Here is a 23,683-nt window from a genome sequence, read left to right as displayed (position 1 = left end):
TTTAAAATTTAATAAAAATTATAAATTTCCAAAATACCTCTCCATTATTTCGTGAAGACTGCCTCAGAGGATCACAGTACCAAGCTTCAGAACAATGTAATAAAAATTCTAGGAAATGATAAGATTTTCAAATTAAAAAATAAATCTATTTAAATTTTAAAAGTCTCTCTCCATCAGTTTGTGGAGACTGCGCCAGAGAATCATAGCACCAAGTTTCAGAACTATCCGATAAAATCTCTAGGAAGGAAATGGTTTATTTAACGACGCACTCAAAACATTTTATTTATAGTTATATGGCATCGGACATGTGGTTAAGGACCACATAGATATCGAGGGAGGAAACCCGCTGTCGCCACTTCATGGGCTACTCTTTTTCGATTAGCAGCAAGGAGGGATCTTTTATATGCATCATCCCGTAGACAAGACAGCACATACCACGTCTTTGATGTACCAGTTGTGGTGCAGTGGCTGGAAAAATCTCTATGAGAAGATAGACTTTCAAAATGTAATTTTTTTTTTTTTTACATATTTAATAAAAAGATTTTGAACATTTTGAACAAATCAACTAATGAACACATTAGCAGAGACTGCCCCAGAGAATCATAGAACCAAGTTTCAGAAATATCTGATAAAAATCTCTAGAAGATAGATTTTCAAAATTTCAATTTAATTTTTTACACAGATTTCACTATTAGATTAGTAAAAAAAATAGATCCTCTAAAACAATGTCATACAAGACATAAACAGAATAATAAGTACATTTTAGCATGTACTATATTATCATAACGAACAAGATTAAAAATAAGATCTTTTGACTGAAATGCCAAAATGTAATTGGCGAATACATATTTAGATTGGCGAAAGAAATTGAAGATTGGCAAACATAAATATTTACCCAGGGCTAGCCCTCCATTTAATAAAAATGAGAAAAAGTCCACTAACAAACATGTTAGCAGAGCTTTTTTTTAAATCCCCCCCCCCCAACAAATTTATTTACAGAACAAAACACAATTTAATCAAATTCCATTTCTCTGGGAACTGCATCTTCCTCGTCTCTGCACCTGGAGTTGATGAGTTCGCGCCTGATGTCCGCGGTGATCTGGTAGTGAGTGTGAGTCCGCAATACGGCCATTAAACTGTCTTTCTGCTCACTGGAGACGTCCTCTTTGTAACGCTGTACGAATGTCAGGAACGCCTGGTGCCACAACACTGGCAGTTCACGTTTATCTGTCACAAACCTTGAAAAGAGAAACATTATATCAATCATCATGGCTGTCGTATGCGTTATCCGGTCTGGGGGACTATATGTTAGAATTACAAAATATTTGACATCCAGTAACCGATGATTAATAAATCAATGTGCTCTAGTGGTGTTGTTTAATGAAACGAACACCACGGTGAGACAAAACAGACAGATATAGGAGGAAGGAAATGTTTTATTTAACGACACATTCAACACATTTTATTTACAGTTATTTGGCATCAGACATGGTTAAGAGATATTGAGAGAGGAAACCAGCTATCACCACTTCATGGCCTCTTTTTGATCATCAGCAATGGATCTTTAATATGCACCATCCCACAGACAGGATTGTACATACCACAGCCTTTGTTAAATGAGAAATAACCCAATGGGCCCACTGATGGGAATCGATCCTACATCGATTGCGCATCAGTTGAGAGCTGTACCACCGAGCTATGTTCCATCTCCTGTGAATAAGGAAGCTACGTACCTTGAGAAGTGGTGCACCACGGCATCCACCACTCTGTAAGGCAGGGCATACTTCTTATCTAGAAGTGTCTTCAGGAAAATGCTGTTCGCTCCGTTGTAGTCCATCTCAGCTATTTTCAAGATGGCTGCCGCCGAGTGCAGTACAGGAATGGAGTTCTTCGCCAGAATGCTGGACATTATAATGGCCTCTCTCAGAGTGCAGTCTCCAGCCTAGACAGAAACACAAACAAAACGTAGACCGTATTACATGAAGTTTGCAACCTCTACAATTAAGAAAATGTCCATGGCAAAAAGGCATGCCATTGGAAAAAAACATATGAATATAGTCCACAGCAATGTTGTATGCAATGGTGTACAAGTTTTAAGCTGTCGTTTGCAAAATCGCCAAATGTGATTTAAAGTTAAATTTGGTTAATATAAGTCATTACCAATTCATAACAAACCTACAGGGATGTGAGAGGGGCTGGACCAAAAAAGTTTACTGTGGCCGGGGTCCGGGGCTGCTCAAGGGCTATTGAAGGAAAATTGTTGTTTGCAACCCCTGGAACTGCCAAAAATTTCATTCAATGCTAACAAATCTAAATTGGTTATATTATAATATAAGGCACACATCATAAACTTGAAACCGTGAAAACATGCAAATGAACCGTGTGTGGTCAACAGTACTGAACATCATGTTTGTTTGTTTTTTAGACGAAATGGAAAAGTACATTTACGCGTAGCTCTCACATTCCTGAACCTAATTCAAAAACCATGTCTTGTTTGTATGTGTATAGCTATTTTTACCTATAATTCTGTTTAGTTAAATGTTACTTGAATTTGGCTAAAGATTTTTTTTATTAAATTCTCCAAATTGCTGTTCATTTTTGGCATCCAGCTTAAACCCTAGTATATGAAATTAAAATTAAATGATATATCATAGTGTGGATGACTGGAGGAGACTAAAATTTCAGGTTGTTATGTCCAATTAAGATTCAAGTTAGATGTCTAGGATGTTACAGGCCTCGGTGGCACAGTGGTTAAGCCATTGCACTACAGGCTGGTAGGTACAGAGTTCACAGCCCGGTGCCGGCTCCAACCCTGAGCGAGTTCTGAAGGGCTCAATGGGTAGGTGTAAGGCTAACCACTAACCCACTGTCCTGGACAGATGGCCCAGATAGATGAGGTGTGTGCCCAGGACAGCACGCTTGAACCGTAATTGGATATAAGCACGAAAATAAGTTGAAATGAAATTGGATATTGTTCTGCTGGATAGTGGCGTAGATGTTTCATTTTACTCACTTCTCAGAATGAATTCATTTACTCACCTCATACAATGGTAAAAATAAAATTCATTGTGGCCAGACATTTTGTATTCTATTTTTTATGGGCTCCAGTGACACAAATGTTCTCAATTTAGAATAAACAAATAAATTTGAAAAAAGTGCCTTTTTTTATTCCCGCCAATACCATCAATTTATCAACCGCTCATATTAAATAAACATTTTAACAAGTTAGTATTCTTTGGTCACTGTTTTTACCAGATGAAAGTTTGTTTTGGTTAACGACACCACTAGAGTACATTGATTAATTAATCATCAGCTATTGGATGTCAAACATATAGTCATTTTGACACAGTCATAGAGAGGAAACCCGTTACATTTTTCCACTAATAGCAAGGGATCTTTTAGATGCACCATCCCACAGACAGGATGTACTAGTCGTGGTGCACTGGCTGTGAGGAGAAGTAGCTCAATGGGCCCACCGACGGGAATCAATCCCAAACCAACCGCGAATCAAGCGAGTGCTTTACCACTGGACTAGGTCCCGCCCCTTACCAGATGAATGCAGTGTTATAAATGTGAAATAAGTATCTTACATAGGGAGTATAAATTATTTCAACTCATCTATATTATGTGATACTGCTATTTCCTGGTATTTTAATTTTAACTTTATTCCGATTGCCGACGTTTGTTTTGTGAAAGAATTTGCTCATAAAACACAAAATAATAAATGTCTGGCCTCGCTCACATTTACTTACCTCACACAATGGTAAAAGAATTCCTTTGAAAAACGCTGCTGGCTTGAACAAAGACTTCCGCACTGCCTGGAAACAAATACGTTTAACATTGATTGTAAATTTTCATTTATGTATAAATAATTTGTTTAAAAAAATGATACACATACATCAAAACCCCCCTAAACCGGACACACTTGGGACTAAGTAAAATATCAGGTTTTAAGGGGTATCCGGTTTAGAGAGGTTCTCTTTTATACTGATATTTAAAAGAGGACCGTGAAAAATATCCGGTGTTAGAGGTTTCGCAGTATATAATTTTATTATTATAAAAATATTACAAATAGTAAAAAGTTATACATGCACTTTGACTGGGCCATGTGCAGAAAACAATTCTGAAGATGTTACTCATTTTTTAGATGCAGTTTTCTTAACAAAAATTATCTTTAAAATTCCCCCTACAGGGCCGTAGCTAGGATTTTTTGTTTGGGGGGGGGGGGGGGGGGGGGGGAGGGGGGGGGCAATTGAGTAGTTAATAGTCTAAAACTCCTTAAGTGGTTAAGAAGAGAATTTTCTTTAAGTTTCTCTAATTTTTCCGGATATTTTCCTTGCCCCCCTGCTATCTATGGCCCTGCCGCTAGGTGTTGAAAATGGTAGAAATCATATAAGAAAATATTTTAAGTCTGTAAATCCTTGCTGCTGATGGGAAAATGTAGCAGATTGTTGCCATTTCATGGGTTACTCTTTTCGATTAGCAGCAAGGGATCTTTTATATGCACCATCCCACAGACAGGATAGCACATACCATGACCTTAGTTACACCAGTTGTGGAGCACTGCCTGGAACGAGAAATAGCCCAATAGGGCCACCGATGGGGATCAATCCTAATCCGACCACACATCAAGCGAGCGCTTTACCACTGGGCTACTTTCCGCCCCCAAAGACGGACAGATGGATGAAGACAAAACCGGCTTTGTTTGATGTGTTTCTTTACAAATGGGTTACCTGATAGAGATGGAAGTTCAGCCTCTTGTACTCAGCAATATCATCTCGTATCCGTGGATACAAAATTAGGTTAAAGAATCTACATGGAAAAAAACAATATACATCATTAACGGCACTTTTATTAAAGCAAACAACAGTTGAATGTATCTGACATAATTCTAACTTTAAAATGGTAATGTCAAAACTACATGTTCATAAAATCAAATTAATCATTCTTATACATGAACTAGTTTTAAGCATTTCAGATTAAATGAAAGGAAAGGAATGTTTTATTTAACGACGCACTCAACACATTTCATTTACGGTTATATGGCGTCAGACATATGGTTAAAGATCACACAGATATTGAGAGAGGAAACCCACTGTCGCCATTTCATGGGCTACTCTTTTTGATTGGCAGCAAGGGTTCTTTTATATGCATCATCCCACAGACAGGATAATGTCACAAAATGCATTTCTCATATTCTTAAAAATGCACGTTCATCCGAGTTACGGAGTTGAGTTTGAGTCTATTTTTAGAGGGTATTTCACGATTTCAAAGTCACAGACTTTATCCAAATGTGTTACAGGTTTGTAGATCAACTAAACTTAGTGTTAATTTTCACGGGTTGAAACTAGGGTCTGTCCCTTTAACTAAACTTAGTGTTAATTTTCACGGGTTGAAACTAGGGTATGTCCCTTTAAGAATAGCAAGCCAAAAACATGATTTGTACACTCTGTGCATGACATTTACATAATTTAACTCAAGAATATAAAATATTTAGTGTGCAGATAGTCGGCAGGAACAGTAAAGAATGGGAATCAGATCGAAACCTTTGAGCCATCTTGGCGTTCAGATTGGAAGCAAATATTCTTGTTGCCTGGTACATTGCTGCAGCTGACCATGTGTCGGGTTCTGTTATGTACAAAATCTGAAACAAAAACACACACCATCAGAATAAAAAAAACACACATCAGAATAAAAAAAAGTTCCAATCTATTTTTTGTCCACTATAGGTTTTCTGTTTTCTTTTTCATAAATTGCATGTTTTTTTCTCAGATGAGAAGACTTATTTAACCCGAATTACGAAATTTTATGTAACACGAATTATAAAATTTCATAGAATCAGAATTCAAAAATTTCATCCTGATTGAAAGCCAGAATTCTAAGATGATACATGTATGTTATGTCATTGGCATAGCAAGGATTTTATATTTGGGGGGGAGGGGGGCAACCCACACTATGTATGTGTGTACATGTATTTACGTGTGTGTGTGTGTGTGTGTGTGTGTGTGTGTGTGTGTGTGTGTGTGTGTATGTATGTATGTATGTATGTATGTATGTATGTATGTATGTATGTATGTATGTATGTATTAGTTAATAAAATTTAATAAGTAAAATTTAAAAAAAGGTTTTATTTGGGGTGACATGCCATCCCACCCTTTCGCTACGCCACTGTGTCATGCATGGCTGCTAACAAACTCACCTGTTCCCAGTTTTTTAAACTGGGGATAATTTTGAAAGCCTTTGGCAGTTTTCCACTTCGGTATTTCTTCAGAATATCTCTGATTGATTTGTACATCGAGACAATTCTATCATCTATCTCCTCGAGATTAACACTTGCATTATCTGCAAAAAGCAACAAAATTTTTAAAAACCCATGTATATTAAAAAAATGTATAATAGGAATCCAGTGCTAGACAACTGTTGTGAAAGTCATTACCCGTATTACAGTAATACTTAGAGAATACTCAACGAGCTACATGTATGAGGCAATACCATTTATCTTGCACAAGTAAATTGATGTTGTCCTTCCCGAGCCTTTGGTGAGGGAAAGACAACATCAATTGACTCGTGCAAGATAAATAGTATTGCAGAGTAGTGAGTTGGGTATTCTATTTATTACCCATTTTCAATATTTATCATCTTATGGAACATTTTCTAACGATACTGTTGTTGAAAATAAATTTGCAAGTTGAGAACAAGAGGCAGCATTGCGTCATAGTTGTCACGTACGTACCGCTGGTGACGTAAGTTAGATGCTGACATTACTTCCACCATGGAAACTACAAATGTATTCTTACACACAATTAACCATCTATAGTGAAGCACTGTTTATGATGTCAAAACCCATCTAGGGGAAGAAATGTTGTTGTTTTTTCCCCGAGGGAGAGATCACTTTTCTTTCCCCACTTCTTTTTACCCAAATGGGTAATAAAGATGAATATAATGTAGATCCTGAAATTAACACGTCCCTAAATTAATGCGAGTGATGGTGAGCAGACTGAAATATGACGTGTGTGGCCTCCCTATGAAGTATTACTTTCCTAATAACACGTGTCCGTGTACTTTTCCGTTTAATCCAAGTTACAGGTGTTTTCAACTCAATAAAATGTCAGTGTACACATCAATTAACCTGTTTAGTCCCATGTGTTTTTGGTGAGATCAACTCAAAAGCATATTTTTTACAGTAATGATTTACCTATCGTGTATAGTTACCTAAATCTGGCTAAACATTAGCATACATGTACCATTACAACTATATCTTCCTTTGATATGCCAACAAAGTTGCAGCGAACATGAACAGCAAAAACAAAGAAATAGTCAACCTCATGATTAGCGTGCTAAAACCCATTCACACGTGATGAATCATGTCTTGTTTTTGCTGGACTATTAGACAATTAGTTTAAAAGAAAAGCTGGCCATTATAGACAGGTGGCTCGCAATACAGGTTGTATTGTCCAGGATTAGGAATTACTCTGAACACCAAGAGAGCCATAAAAGAAAGGTGGATAATCAGAATGAATTGTACAACATTAAATGACTTTGAAACGCAAGATGGCCATTCAAGAATTGAGATAAATTAATACAAAAGAGTTGATTTGAGATAAAGGTATGGTGGTGTGTTTAAAACGGGTGGCTGTTTAAAACAGGTTCAACTGTCATTACCCGACATCTGAGTTCGTATTTCTGTCTGTTTTTCTGTGATCTTCTCCATAATGATGTCGGCCAGTGTTCTCCTCGCAGGTGGATTTTCCGACATGAACATCGAGAGGGCCTTTTCATCATCTTCTTTAACTTCCTGTCAAATTAGATCACAAACACATACTATTTACTATTATACTGATACAAGTGCTTATGGTTATGTGGTAATATCGAGTTTTATCTGAATGATAAAATTAGAACAAATTACTACAATATTACTACAAAAAGTTAAACTGTCTTTTATTTAACACCACCAGTATAGCACATTGATTAGTAAATCATCAGCTATTGGGTGTCAAACATCTTGTAATTCGGACTCGTAGTCTTCATGTTTCTCTTGGTAGCAAGAGATTGCTTACGTGCACTTTCCCAGAGGCAGAACAGCACATACCATAGCCTTTCATACATCAGAGTAGATTCAATTCTATGACCCAAGCATCTAAGGTGAGTGCTGTAAGGAGGTAAATTCTGCCCCCGCATTTGTCTTCAGCTACCAGTTAACTCTGTTCACCGACTCACACTCTCTGTTTCTCATTCTTTCCCTCTCTCTCTGTCTCTGCTTGTGACTATTTTTCTCTCCTCTCTCTGTTTCTCATTCTTTCCCTCTCTCCCTGTAACTATGTTTCTCTCCATCTTTCTCCCCTCTCTCAGTCTCTCATTCTTTCCCTCTCTCCCTGTAACTATTTTTCTCTCCATCTTCTGTCTTTATCTCCTCTCCTCTCTCTCTCATCCCCCTCTCTCACTGTGTCTCTCTCTCCATCTTTATCTCTCTTGCACAATAGCTATAGTCTAAAATGTGCTGAGGTGTTATTAAACAAATATTGTTTCATTCCTTTTAATCAGACTGGCATTATGCCATATATGACCTACATTTCTAACTGGACAGAAATATTTCAAAAGGTTCTCACAATCTGCTCGTAGCTTTCTTCACCTCCTGATGGTAAATCATCCTCCGAATCTGATGCATCGTGTGATGTCCGACTACCAAGACTCACAGTGCTGGGCTTGTTACTTTTTGCCCCAGATCTAACAAAATGAATGATAACAAACATTTAAAACCAGGAAGAAAGGAAGAAATGTTTCATTAAACGATGCACTCAACCATAAAGATAGTAAACAAGGTGCTGTGAAGCACTGGCTGGATTGAGAAATAGCCGAATGAGCCCACTGACGGGGATCTATTCTAGACCGACCAGGAATTAACTGTTTTTAAAAGGGAGTAATAATTTCAATGTTCCATGTGGCAAAGTGGTACAAACAAAAATATTGTTTCTCTAGACGAACAAATTTTGATTTGTTTAATGACACCATTAAAGCACATTGATTAATTAATCATTGGTAATTGGATGTTAAACATTTGGTCATTCTGACGCGTAGTCATCAGAGGAAACCCACCATGTTTTTACTAATGCAGCAAGGGATCTTTTATATGCACTTTCCCACAGACAGAAAAGCACACACCACGGCCTTTGACCAGTTGTGGTGCACGGGTTGGTCCAAGAAAACTCCAGTCAATAGAATGGATCCACTGAGGTGGTTCAATCCTACGATACAAGCACCTCAGGAAGTTTGTTTTATTTAACGATGCCTCTAGAGCACAATGATTTTTATTTTATCATCAGCTATTGGACGTCAAACATATGGTCATTCCGACATATTTCTTTAGAGGAAATCTGCTGCTGCCACATAGGCTACTCTTTCCGATAAGCAGCAAGGGGTCTTTTATATGCACTTTCCCACAAACAGGGCAGCACATACCACAGCCTTTGATGAACCAGTTGTGGACCACTGGTAGGAACGGAAAATAGCCCAAACTGCAAATGGGTCTACTGAGGAGGATCGATCCACTGACCGACAGCTTCACAGGCGGACACGCTCCCCCCACCGAAAGAGACCGATCTCGTGACTCACTGCACCACATACATTCTAAGACTAAAGAGCATCAAACTATCGGGCAAGCTTTCATCTCAAGCCCTGAACATGTACTGCACAGTGATGACTGTTATTTGTGTTCATCCTCAACTCGGGCAGGGTGTAGACCAGCGGTACAGCGATCGCTTGATGCGCGGTCGGTCTAGGATCGATCCACGTTGGTGGGCCCATTCGGCTATTTGTCGATCCAACCAATGGTATACCAAAGGACATGGTATGTGCTACCCTGTCTATGGGATGGTGCATATAAAAGATCCCTTGCTACTAATGGAAAAATGGTGTGGGTTTTTTCTTTGACAATATATAAAAATTACCAAATGTTTGTCATCCAATAGGTGATGATTAATAAATCAATGTGCTCTAGTGGTGTCATTAAACAAAACAAACCTGTTTTGCGTGTTAACTCACCCCTGGACACCATATTCTTCTTGCAGTTCCTCCTGCTGTGCACGAGCTTGTGCGAGAATCCTCTTGCTGAGTTTATCATCGACAAACTATAAAATATACAGAACACACTTATCATCATCAAAAAACAACAAACTGGCAACTTTACCTATAGATCAACTTCTTTCACTGTCAACCTCCACATCCCAGTCCTTGTATCTCCAAATGCAACATATGCTTGTTTCTTGTGGTTATCTGTGCCACACCTCTGCCATTTCCCATCAGCTTTGACATTGGGCTTAGTCTGACTACTTCAGTGTGTGTTCAGTACTTTACTTCTGGCATTGCTAAAGGGACATACCAGGTAGTTTTTAAACACTAACACATATTGTTGACTATTATAACCATTTTTGATAACTTAAATCATACTTTACTTAGATTTTATTGTTTAGCATATCAATTTCCATACATTTGAAGTGTTTTGGGTCATCCTGGTGTTTTTAATATCACAAAATGCATTTCTCATATTTTTAAAAATACACATGCGTCTGAGAAGTTTTAGTCTATTTTTAGAGGGTATTTCACCATTTCAAAGTCACAGATTCATGTTTCACTCAATTGTAACTTTATCCAAATGTGATACAGGTTTGTAGATAAACTAAACTTAGTTTTAATTTTCACGGGTTGAAACTAGGGTCTGTCCCTTTAAGAGGCACTTGTAACGGGGACCAGACAACTCGGCCCCTAGTTGTCTCGACGTGGGCCGAATTGTCCTCGGGGCCCGAGTTGTCTCGACATGGGCCGAGTTGTCCTCGGGGCCGAGTTGTCTCGACGTGGGCCGAATTGTCCTCGGCCCCGAATTGTCTCGACGTGAGCCGAGTTGTCCTTGGGGCCGAGTTGTCTGGCATGGTTTCTAGACGTTTCGTACCCAAACCCGTTCGTACCATACCGTTTTGTAACCACCAACAATACAAGTTCGTAACCAATTAAATAATGTCATACATTACACCTAACAAGTAACATTAATATTTTTTTTAAATACACAATTATAATGTTATATTACAAACATATTGTAACATTTAGCAAAAAAATTGTTGTAATAATCACTCAGTATCTTTTATAAGCATTAAATGAGCAATTATGTGCTGTGCATCACTGAAGCATGCCGTTTTATAACCAAAAAGCATACCATTTCGTAGCCAAAGAGCAATTCTTTTGTCTTGTAATTTGGTGTCGATTCCACATGCAGCGATGGTGTTTATTGTTATGCATAACCGTTCCGAGATATCGATCGGAATATTTCGCAAGACCGATCGATCCTCTCTTCGTACGTATATATGCTCAAAACAAAAATATTCATACACGCACACGTACTTACGTGCGCACATGCACGCACATATAACAAAAATATAATAAGATCTGATATCCCATGTTTTTGGAATGTGGACTTTTTTTTAGGTCTAATAATGCCTACATTGTCCGATATAATACATTTTTGATAGAAGAATACAACTTTTTGTTTTAATTTATCCATTTGCTTTAACACATATTTAGTATCTGTCGCAACACATCCAATCTGCTTTTTGCTTAGTCCGAACGGACGTAGAAAGTAATGTGTTTGAAATATATCAACAAATAAGCTGACTTCGCTTGACATGATTCTTCGTGACAATTTCTAATCGCTAATTATTAAAATGCAGTTGGCTTGGAGTTTTGTTGTTTTGTTTTTCATTAAATAACATGTACAGATGTGGGTATGAACTGGTATGCCGATGTTCCTCTGGTTACGAACTGGTATGCCTTTGGGTACGAACTGGTATGCTTTTGGGTACGAACCGGTATGGTTACAAAACGACCTGATACCGTCTGGCATTCCTTGTAACCATCTACTATACTCGTGCCACCAACCCAACGAGACCTGCTGTACATCTCCAGTAGAACAGAAGATATGTACACTACATGTTTTGCATAAAACCATGAAAAAGATTGCTATTCAGGAATGAATTTTGAGATACATGTATATCATATATGTTGACTGTTTCATTTCGATGAATCAATGTAATTTGTACAATTTCTATGAGCCACGCGGGCTCGTATGCTTGATAAGCTAGAGAGTCCTATATGAGCCTCAGGCTCCAGGACTCTCCTCAAAATCGCACACTGAACAGTTTTAGGAGGAAATAGCCAAGTACTCTAATTAGACGGCTTGACAAGACATTTGGACAGGTATTGAGCCCTTATCTGTCCAAATGTCCATCTAGCCGTCTACAGTCAGAGTAGCCTACTCGGGATACGCAGGAAACTGTTAGAGAGGGTCAAAACATATTGAAATCGTGATAAAAATTGGAAAGTTTTTTATATTAAGATAATAAGAATGATAGGCAGAGGGTGATAGATGGAAAGTTGAATGAAAGTGTGAGCCAGCTTTGACCGGATTTGAACCACTGTCGTCAGTTTGATTGTTCAGCAGCTTATCCACTAGACTGAGGTACAAATGCATATAATGAGGAGTGGGAGAGGACCAAAGAAATCTGTCAACAATTGTGTTAATTAAATAAATAAATTAAAAGTCAAACTAGTATATATCTATTTTTTTAACGACATAAAACGATATCATGACTTGTACGACAATAGGAGATTTGAGACTATATACCTCATCATCTTCTGTTTTTCTGTTTTTAACTTTCACTCGGCTACTCTCTTTTACACTTTCATCAGCGGCGTATTGTGCTGCTAGCGGCAACTGACCCGCCTGGCCACCCTTTGACAATTTCAACTTCTTTGATTTCCCCATCTTATTCTGTTGTAAACATAAACACCAACATGTGTTCGGAGATCTACTGAACACCGAAAAGAAATGAAATGTACCAAAATATACCGAACTTTACCGAAATAGACCGACTTGTTCCGAATAAAATAATAATAATTTGGCAAGATCGCCTTTAAAAATATATATATATATATATGATTAGGGATTCTTTTAAATGACTTTTTTTTTTAAAAACCCATCATATTTATTATTTTTACCCAACGATCAGTTGGTAAAACTCTAAAAATAGTAACAAATCTGGCAATGAATATTCAACTATGTAGATTCAACAACCGTTAGGGGTGAACGAGACCATCTACAGCTGAGCAGAAAATCGAGGGTAACGTGACACAATGCATATTTTATTAGAACTATGTGGAGTTTTCTTCAAAGTGTTTATTCTGTATATTAAAGCACTATATTTTATTTTATTCCCACCAAGTCCCAAAGATATCCTTGGAGAAATTGTTCTCATTACCGGAGCGGGACATGGGATCGGCAAAGAGCTAGCACTTGAATTCTCCCGACGTGGAACCACAGTTGTTCTGTGGGACATTAATAAGGTTGAGTTATCTCCCTTACGTTATCTATAAAATTTATGATATATTTAAAGGCTCAATGTCGGTAATTTATTTATTTTTTGTTTTATTTTATTTTACAAAAACAATGAATTGAGCATCAATATAGTTGGACTAATTGAGCGGTCTACATTAAGACAGTTGGATTAATTCGCTTCAAAATACTTTGTGAATAAAATGCCTGTCTATAAAACAGCTATTAAAGCCGCACACCCTAGTTCCATCAAGCGAAAATAAATTATAATTTGGTTAATCTCCAAACCTGTAACACACTTAGATCACGTTTTTATCAAATGGAGTGAAAAAGCAGGTTTTATATCGATAAATACCATGGGAATCCCCATGTCCCAATTGCTTGAAATAATTTTGAAAGTTAGTATTCTGATGTCACCGGTAGATGTCGCTCGAAGCACAACAATGCCTACGTCACGACAAATTTCACAGAGTGCGCACAGACTTGGGGTACGTTCTTTTCACCTCTCCTGGACATGTTCCAACTGTTCTGTCCTGGTTGTATCCCCTCTCCAGATATCGTAAGACTATCGTATTGGTTTTAAGGGTATGTAACGTTTTGTATTGAGACACTTACTTGTCTGAACGTTATTGTTACTGAAAATGTTCACGAACTGTGAAGAAAAATCTCACAAATGAACAACAACAAATCAGATGTTGATTGCGCGAACCGTGCACGAGAAAACAAACCGAACCAAAATGATAACGGTCACGTGGTATACCAACATCTGTGACGTTTACACAGGAAGATTCCCTCTAAAAATAGATTGGACCTCGCTTGCTTAACGGTTTTTTCTCGACAGCACGTCTTGTGAAAAAAAGAAAAAAATGCATTTCGTGGTTTTACAAACATCAGGATTACCAAAAAGCACTTCAGGTGAATGGAAATGTGTATTCTAAATAATAAATCGTAAGTAAAGTGCAATTTTATTTGTGAAAAATGGGGTTTAATAGCGAAAAACAACGCCGTAATGGTTAACAAATAGCCGTAACTAGGGTGTGTCCCTTTAAGTAACCTGTTCATTTGGTTATTTTCCACTGGCCTAATCCTACCAGTACATGGTGAATACTAAATGAAGAAAAGCCCATATTCTACTAATTTCTAGGCCTGATTTAGGTATCAAAGATGGCAAAAAGTAATGACATGTTAAGTGTGTTTAGTTAAATAATTTGGAGTATACTTGTCACACAGGCGACTATCCTGTCTATGGGATGGTGAATATAAAAGATCCTTTGCTAATGGAAAAATGTAGCAAGGGATCTTTTATATGCACTTTCCCACAGACAGGAAAACATGTACCATGGCCTTTGGTGCACTGGTTGAAACAAGAAAAAACCCAATCAGTTGTATGGATCCATTGAGGTGGTTCGATGTTGCGACACAAGCATCTCGAGCAAACACTCAACCAACTGAGCTAAATCTCTCCCCTTTAGTGAGAACAGTGATATGACTGAATGACAAGTATCTGTGTGTTTGTGAACAGTGATATGACTGAATAACAAGTATCTGTGTTTTTGTGAACAGTGATATGACTGAATAACAAGTATCTGTGTGTTTGTGAACAGTGATATGACTGAATAACAAGTATCTGTATTTTTGAGAACAGTGATATGACTGAATAACAAGTATCTGTATTTTTGTGAACAGTGATATGACTGAATAACAAGTATCTGTGTTTTTGTGAACAGTGATATGACTGAATAACAAGTATCTGTATTTTTGAGAACAGTGATATGACTGAATAACAAGTAGCTGTGTTTTTGTGAAGGGTGATATGACTGAATAACAAGTATCTGTGTTTTTGTGAAGGGATTATATATAATTCAGGACTCGACCTTAGCAGTAGCCCGGAGTGTTTTGGCTACCTATAATTTGTTGCTCGGGCTACCAGATGTCTAAACCCAGTAGTCCGCCGGGCTACTAGATTTTTTTGGCACATCCATTTACTCCGCAATGAACAAGATGCTTAAACATCTAAAAAAAACCCCACCTAAAACAACATGTTTAAATAAAAGTAAATGATTTTGCCTTTTTCTCTCTTACTGAGGGCTACCAGATTTTGAAACCTGGTAGCCTTACCACTGATAACCATATGTCTGACGCCATATAACCATAAATAAAATGTGTTGAGTGTGTCGTTAAATAAAGCATTTCTTTCTTTCTTTCTTTCCCTACCACTGAAAAAAGTTCCGGTCAGTACCTGTAATTAGTAATAATAACACAAATATAAATGTGTCGGAAGCTATAGGTTACCATATTTGTATTTTGTGGTAACCTTGTAGGCCTACGTGGGTTACCAGACAGACACTGCTTATTTCGATGCCTGCATATAATTATATAAATTATGTTTAAAATAAATTTGTTAAACCCTCTGAGCATAAACATATCAATGACACAGTGGACCGTGCCACAATCCAGTTCCTCCAGATGAACTGCTTTATCATTGAGTCATTCTCTTCTTCATGTTTTTTTCCTCCTTGTTTAGGAGAATAATGACAACACTGCAAAAGAAGTTCAGAGTCTTGGAGGAGTTGCCTACCCGTATACCTGTGACATCAGTAATACAGCAGAGATCCACAAGGTTGCAGAGCAAGTCAGGCAAGATGTAGGGGAGATAACTATTCTGGTAAACAATGCAGGATGTTTGAATGGAGGAGCGGTGCTCGACCTACAAGAGAAGGATATTCGCCGGACGTTTGATGTCAACATACTGGCACACTTTTGGGTAATCTTGGTGTCCTTCAGTCATACATTGATTAAAGTTAAAGTCTGATCCCTTGCTGCTAAACGGAAAGAGTAGCCCATAAAGTGGCGACAGCGGGTTTCCTATCTCAATATCTGTGTGGACCTCAACCATAAGTCTGACACCATATAACCGTAAATAAAATGTGTTGAGTGTGTTGTTAAATAAAACATTTCTTTCTACTGGTAAAAAAGTTTTTGTTTAATGAGACCACTAGAGCACTGATTTATTAATTGTCAGCTGTTGGATGTGAGACACGTGGTAACTGACACATAGTCTTAGAGAGGAAGCCTGCTATATTTTTCCATAATTAGTAGCAAGGGATCTTTTATATGCACCATCCCACAGACAGGATGGCACATACCACAGTCTTTGATATACCAGTCACAGTGTACACTGAATAAAACCACACCAACTGTTAGGGTTTCTTTCAATAATTAAAACAAATTTTTTTTTTCAGGGTCTATATTCAGATGGATCAACATTTTCATGGAGAGACAGATTTGCCCCCTTAAAACTGGACTTTTCACATGGTAACGTGGGTGTCCAGTTTAGAGAGGTTTAACTGTAAATGTTAAAATAGCAAGAACAAAAATAATAACTTGCAGCTAAGATAATATACATTTTGTTTTGGTTGTAAATTATGTAAAGAATATATACAATGCAGTGATAGAAATAAACAAACAATGTTAACCAGACAAATACATCTAGAAATCTATTTGTCCGCCAATATTTTCACTTGTCCATATAAGTAGAAGAGGTCAGGCCCTTTCTAAGGGCCCTATGGGCAACCTAGGGAGAAACCACAGCATCATAGAGGTCTAATTAACGAGCTACTCTCGATTCACTAATGTCAAAGCCTATATTAGCTCTGCCATTTTCCTTTTGACTGACCGTTCAAAATTGTGCCCAAATTCCTCAATCAAAATTGCGCACCTTTTTTCTTTGGCATAGTAACTGCTCCATTCAAAATTCCATAGTACCACCACCACCCTCCCCCACCAGCTACCGACCTTGGTCGGGCTGCTGGTGCTCCCTTGCACCTGCCAGTGCAGGTGGTCCCCCCCCCCCCCCCCCCCCCCACCTTTCCTGTAATGGACGGAGGAGCCGGCCGAGGCTGGCTCTTGTGCCCATGACAGGTGTGCACTACAACAGCTTATTTTGAATGTGCACGTAAAACCCTATGACCTGACCTATTCAAGTAACAGGATGATGTTTGTGATTGCTCAAAATAAAACTGAATGAATTTTTTTTCTTGTCCACTGGACAACCACCGAAGCACATTGAGCTTGTCCGAGTAGATTTTTACTTGTCGGGACAACAGACGAAGTGTTTATTTTGAACACTGCAAAAAAAAAGAAGTTTGTTTTATTTAACGATGCCACTAGAGAACATTGATTTTTTATCGTATCATCAGCTATTGGACGTCAAACATATGGTCATTCTGACACTGTTTTGTTTAGAGGAAACCCGCTGTCGCGACATAGGCTACTCTTTTACGACAGGCAGCAAGGGATCTTTTATTTGCTCTTCCCACAGGCAGGATAGTACAAACCATGGCCTTTGTTGAACCAGTTATGAATCACTGGTCGGTGCAAGTGGTTTACACCTACCCATTGAACATTGCGGAACACTCACTCAGGGTTTGGAGTCGGTATCTGGATTAAAAATCCCATGCCTCGACTGGGATCCGAACCCAGTACCTACCAGCCTGTAGACCAGTGGCCTAACCACGCCGCCACTGAGGCTGGTCGAACACTGCAACGCATATGTTTACAGGCCGTCGGATTTCACAGTAACAATCGTTTCCAGTACTGTGTCACTGTGTCGATAAAATCATGAAACCAAACTTTTTTTCCCATGATTATTATATGAGTACTACTATTCAATGAAAAGAATATAATAATATATAATTATTTTTTTTCCGATGGGTTAATTCACATGATCACAATTTAAGGCACGGAATCGAAAAAGAGTTTCCCGTGAAATCTGAAATCCTATGTCTGTGTTTAGGATCAGTTAATTTGTGATTATTCATGACAAATATGTGTGGTGTGTATAACAAGTGAAATACAACACTTGCAATTAAGCTCGTTCGTACATCTGTTATTCGTCGGTGAACTGTATTATTTTTGTATTACTTTATTTTAACAGACTGTAAAGGAGTTTCTGCCGTCGATGATAAAAACCAATCATGGTTACATACTCAACATCGCATCATTATCAGCCAAGTCGGGCACAGCTTTTCTCGGGGACTACAGGTATTCTAATTACGTCGCAAGTGTTTTAATTACCTTACAGGTATTCTAATTACCTCGCAAGTGTTTTAATTACTTTACAGGTATTCTAATTACCTCGCAAGTGTTTTAATTACCTTACAGGTATTCTAATTACCTCGCAAGTGTTTTAATTACCTTACAGGTATTCTAATTACCTCGCAAGTGTTTAAATTACCTTACAGGTATTCTAATTACCTCGCAAGTGTTTTAATTACCTTACAGGTATTCTAATTACCTCGCAAGTGTTTTAATTACCTTACAGGTATTCTAATTACCTCGCAAGTGTTTAAATTACCTTACAGGTATTCTAATTACCTCGCAAGTGTTTTAATTACCTTACAGGTATTCTAATTACCTCACAAGTGTTTTAATTACCTCACAAGTGTTTTAATTACCCTACAGGTATTCTAATTACCTCACAAGTGTTTTAATTACATAATTACAGGTGTTTTTTAAGTACCAGCACTGTACAGGTATTCTAATTACCCCTTAAGTGTTTTAATTACCTTACAGGTGTTTTAAATACCGTTACATGTATTATAATTACTTTACAAGTGTTTTAAATAGGTATTTAATTACTTTAAGTTAATTTTATAACATTATAGATGTTTTAATTACCATACAGGTATTTTGTATTTTAATCACATTTCAGGGGTTTTAATTGCCTTCCATATTTTATTTTTATTTTATTATCTTTTATAATTACCCCAGATCAAACAGACAATGTCTAGGTTAATTGCCTTCCATATGGTTTCATTGCCTTAGTGGTATTTTAATTACCTTGCATGTATTTTTAATATTTTTAAGGAATTTCTGTTACTATTGATCAATTTTTATTATCATACAGGTATTTTAACTGCCTTACAGGTATTTTAATTAATATATTTACTTTATGTGTTTCAATTATATAACAGTAATTTTAATTAATTTACATTTTCGGTTACCGTACAGGTATATTAAATATTTAATATGTAGAATATAGATATTCTAGGATTCCATCTCATCTTACACTTCCGACACAGATCTGGGATTTATTTTTTGTTTGTTTTGTTTAACGCACCACTAGAGCACACTGATTAATTAATCATCGGCTATTGGATGTCAAACATTTTGTAATTCTGACTCATCATCAAAGAAAACCTGCTACATTTATCCTAATGCAGCAAGGGATCTTTTATATGCACTTTCCCACAGACAGGAAAGCACATACTACATACAGCCTTTGACCAGTTGTGCACTGGTTGGAATGAGAAAAAACCCAATCAGTTAAATGGATCCACCGAGGTGATTCGATCCTGTGATGCAGGCACCTCAACTGACTGGGGATTCACAGAAGCATGGCATTGTGTTAAATTTCTAGTTTGTTTGCATTAATTGCCTACCATCTGATGCCATATAACCGTAAATAAAATGTGTCGAGTGCATCGTTAAATAAGACATTTCATTTCCATTGCCTACCAGGTGCATGTGCAAGGGGAGGGTTTTGGGAGTCAAATTCCCTGTCTGTTCAAGCAGATTTTCTCGTTTTTTTCTCAATACTTGTTCCAGGGAATATGACTCAACCTCCCTATAAACTTCACCCACCACAGTCTAAACCTCCTCCTGATAAACGTCCTGCATGTGTGGCTGCCCACTATTTTGAAATATTGCACCTTTGCCGTGTTCTCGTATTTTATTTAAACCTATGATTCTATTTCAGCTCCTCTAAGTCCGCAGTGTTCGGGTTCACAGAGTCCTTGAGAGAAGAGCTGGACAGACTTGGAAACACAGGAATACAAGCCACAGTTGTTTGCCCCTTGTTTGTGGACACAGGTCTTGCGAAATTTCCAAAACAAAGGTACTAATATGATTGTTCGCTTTTGCAATGACATTGCTTGAAAAAACTGTGTATGTGCAGTTTTCAAGGCTCAAGATTGCCGTAAATGATCATTTTGCTTTTGGCAAAAACATGTTAAAACTGCCATAGGTAAAAATAAAATCTTACGTTCGTTTGGTAGTAGCATAATCAATTAACCAGCCTCGGTGGCGCAATGGTTAAGCCGTCAGACTACAGGCTGGTAGGTAGGTACAGGGTTCACAGCTCGGTAACGGCTCCAATCCAGAGAAAGTTCTTAAGGGCTCAGTGGGTAGGTGTATGGCCACTGCACACTCTTCTCTCTCACTAACAACTAACCAACTAACAACTAACAACTAACCCACTGTCCTCGACAGACAGCCTGGTACCGGCTCCAACCCAGAGCGAGTTCTTAAGGGCTCATTGGGTAGGTGTATGGCCACTGCACCCTCCCCAGAGCGAGTTCTTAAGGGCTCATTGGGTAGGTGTATGGCCACTGCACCCTCCCCAGAGCGAGTTCTTAAGGGCTCATTGGGTAGGTGTATGGCCACTGCACCCTCCCCAGAGCGAGTTCTTAAGGGCTCATTGGGTAGGTGTATGGCCACTGCACCCTCCCCAGAGCGAGTTCTTAAGGGCTCATTGGGTAGGTGTATGGCCACTGCACCCTCCCCAGAGCGAGTTCTTAAGGACTCATTGGGTAGGTGTATGGCCACTGCACCCTCCCCAGAGCGAGTTCTTAAGGGCTCAATGGGTAGGTGTATGGCCACTGCACCCTCCCCAGAGCGAGTTCTTAAGGGCTCATTGGGTAGGTGTATGGCCACTGCACCCTCCCCAGAGCGAGTTCTTAAGGGCTCATTGGGTAGGTGTATGGCCACTGCACCCTCCCCAGAGCGAGTTCTTAAGGGCTCATTGGGTAGGTGTATGGCCACTGCACCCTACCCAGAGCGAGTTCTTAAGGGCTCATTGGGTAGGTGTATGGCCACTGCACCCTCTTCTATCTTACTGACCACTAACCTACTAACTCCTAACCAGCTGTCCTAGACAGACAGCCCAGATAACTGAGGTGTGTGCTCAGGACAGCGTGCTTGAACCTTAATTGGATATAAGCACGAAAATAAGTTGTAATGAAATAAATAAATAAAATAACCAATTACATAACTGTAAATGCTAATAAGAAGACAAACATTTATTTTTTATTACTTCAATACATAGTGTGGATATGCCTTTTTTTTCTTTAGATTTTTTAATCTCCTGACCCCAAAGGAGACAGCATGGAATGCAGTTGACGGGATGTTGAGGGGAGAGACAGTGGTTTTCGTACCCAGATATATGTGGTTGATGATCAAACTGGAAGGGTGAGTAAAAACTCATTAAAGTGCTTGACTGTCCCGAGTTTGCAACCATTGTAACATATTTCTGACTAACAGAATCTTTTAGGCAACCATCGTTCCAGCCACTGCTCCACAACTGGTGTAACAAAGACTGTGGTATGTACTATCCTGTCTGTGGGATGGTGCATATAAACGGTCCCTTGCTGCTAGTCAAAAAGAGAAGCCATTGAAGTGTCGACAGTGGGTTTCATCTCAATATTTGTGTGTGGTCCTTAACCATGTTTATGATGCCATATAACTGTAAATAAAATGTGTTGAGCACGTCGTTAAATAAAACATTCCCTTCCCTTTCCCTTCCCTTTCCCTTCCCTACCTACCCTTCCCTTCCCTTCCCTTCCTTTTAGGCAACCAAAATGATATATTACATACACAGTGGCTACCACATTTAGTCTCTGGCTAATAATATATTCCTTAAATTAGCCACATTTTAATGATTAATTAACTATCAGGAAAATACTACCCTCCCCCCCACCCCCCGCCACCCCCCGGTATATATATTATATTTGTTCCAGTGTGAACCCTGTGTTGTTTGTTTTTCAGACTGTTGCCACAGAAAGCTATTCCAATGCTGAAGAAGTTTCAAGAACTTGGAATAGATCCACAGTACAAACCAGTGGAGAAGAAAACGGAATAGATTTGAAGAATGTTAAAATCTATGAGCTGAATTTACAAAGCGTGTAACTACATACATTTACAATGCTTAAACTCCGGTTTATATGATACACGCGTGTAACTACATCCATTTACAATGCTTAAACTCCTGTTTATATGATACACGAGTGTTACTAGATATATTTACAATGCTTAAACTCCTGTTTATATGATACACGCGTGTAACTACCCGGTACATGCATTTACAATGCTTAAACTCCTGTTGATATGATACACGCGTGTTACTAGATATATTTACAATGCTTAAACTCCTGTTTATATGATACATGCGTGTAACTACATGCATTTACAATGCTTAAACACCTGTCTTACACGCGTGTAACTACACACATTTACAATGCTTAAACACCTGCTTCTAAGAAAAACAGGTTTTGTAAATTCAGCCCTGTAGGTTTAAATGTGTTCCATTTGACATATTAATTGAGTACAAGTTTGATGATCAAGGACCCACCAAGTATAGTGCAGAGTTACTTCTCTTTGTGTTCAGTGGTCCTCTGTGTACTAATGATACACTAGAACATTAAATACTATTGAAAATATTTAAACATTTAAATTAGTTTTATAACAAAAGTTATTTCATTGTTTTAATATTGAAAACACCCCACCTAAAAACCCCATTTAAAAACCCCACCTAGGTCACCCAGAATGCAATATTTCATATGAACTGTTATTCTGTATGTGTGTGGTTACACAAATTCACCTTCATGTGAACCACCAAACAATCAAATAGTGCACCATTATGTTTTGAAATAAATATTGCTAACTATTCCATAAGTTTATAGACTGATTTTTGGACAACATCAATGACCAGCGTATCAGCAGTCTATTAGAAAATTTGTAAAATCTGTTTGTTTAAAATGCATTTGGAATGCACATTTTATATTTGCATGCTACACAATGTGGGTCGGTCTCAATTGATTAGGAAAGGAAAGAAAGAAATGTTTTATTTAATGAGGCACTCAACACATTTTATTTATGGTTATATGGCATCGAACATATGGTTAAGAACCACACAGATAATGAGAGAGGAAACCCGCTGTCGCCACTTCATGGGCTACTCTTTTCAATTAGTAGCAAGGGATCTTTTATATGCACCATCCCACAGACAGGATAGTACATACCATGGCCTTTGTTACATCAGTTGTGGAGCACTGGCTGGAACGAGAAATAGCCCATTAGGCCCACCCACTGACGGGGATCGATCCCACACCGACCGCGCATCGAGCGAGTACTGTATCACTGGGCTACGTCTCGCCCCCAGGAAAGGTTCCATTACCTTCACCTAATGGAAAGCTTTCATCCAATCAAATGACAGTGTTACTGGTAACTACTCTCCTGAGATCAATACTT

At 38.2% G+C, this 23,683-nt stretch overlaps 2 protein-coding genes across 3 annotated transcripts; one reads left to right on the top strand and one right to left on the bottom strand.

Annotated features, from left to right (window-relative positions):
• Positions 1 to 509: 509 nt before the first annotated feature.
• On the bottom strand, positions 510 to 12,859 carry LOC121377058 (bystin-like). Its single transcript, XM_041504917.1, has 10 exons — positions 12,668 to 12,859; positions 10,039 to 10,124; positions 8,607 to 8,724; positions 7,663 to 7,795; positions 6,200 to 6,342; positions 5,547 to 5,644; positions 4,734 to 4,812; positions 3,753 to 3,818; positions 1,734 to 1,942; positions 510 to 1,238 (listed from the first exon to the last, which is right to left on the bottom strand). The coding sequence occupies exons 1-10, from the start codon at positions 12,806 to 12,808 to the stop codon at positions 1,013 to 1,015; spliced, it is 1,299 nt and encodes a 432-aa protein (XP_041360851.1). The 5' UTR covers positions 12,809 to 12,859; the 3' UTR covers positions 510 to 1,012.
• Positions 12,860 to 13,168: 309 nt separating this feature from the next.
• Positions 13,169 to 23,369, top strand: LOC121377625 (17-beta-hydroxysteroid dehydrogenase 13-like). Of its 2 annotated transcripts, XM_041505688.1 has the most exons (7): positions 13,169 to 13,386; positions 15,900 to 16,139; positions 16,618 to 16,695; positions 18,312 to 18,418; positions 20,136 to 20,273; positions 21,509 to 21,625; positions 22,202 to 23,369. In XM_041505688.1, the coding sequence occupies exons 1-7, from the start codon at positions 13,177 to 13,179 to the stop codon at positions 22,293 to 22,295; spliced, it is 984 nt and encodes a 327-aa protein (XP_041361622.1). In that variant the 5' UTR covers positions 13,169 to 13,176; the 3' UTR covers positions 22,296 to 23,369. The 2 variants fall into 2 exon arrangements, with proteins under 2 accessions (XP_041361622.1, XP_041361623.1); XM_041505689.1 differs by lacking the exon at positions 16,618 to 16,695.
• The last annotated feature ends 314 nt before the right edge of the window (positions 23,370 to 23,683 follow it).

The sequence above is a fragment of the Gigantopelta aegis genome, chromosome 7 (assembly GCF_016097555.1).
Source record: "Gigantopelta aegis isolate Gae_Host chromosome 7, Gae_host_genome, whole genome shotgun sequence".
In the NCBI taxonomy this organism is placed as follows: domain Eukaryota; kingdom Metazoa; phylum Mollusca; class Gastropoda; order Neomphalida; family Peltospiridae; genus Gigantopelta; species Gigantopelta aegis.
The sequence above is the reverse complement of the archived record's forward strand: the minus strand, read 5'-3'. Positions and strand labels throughout refer to the sequence as shown.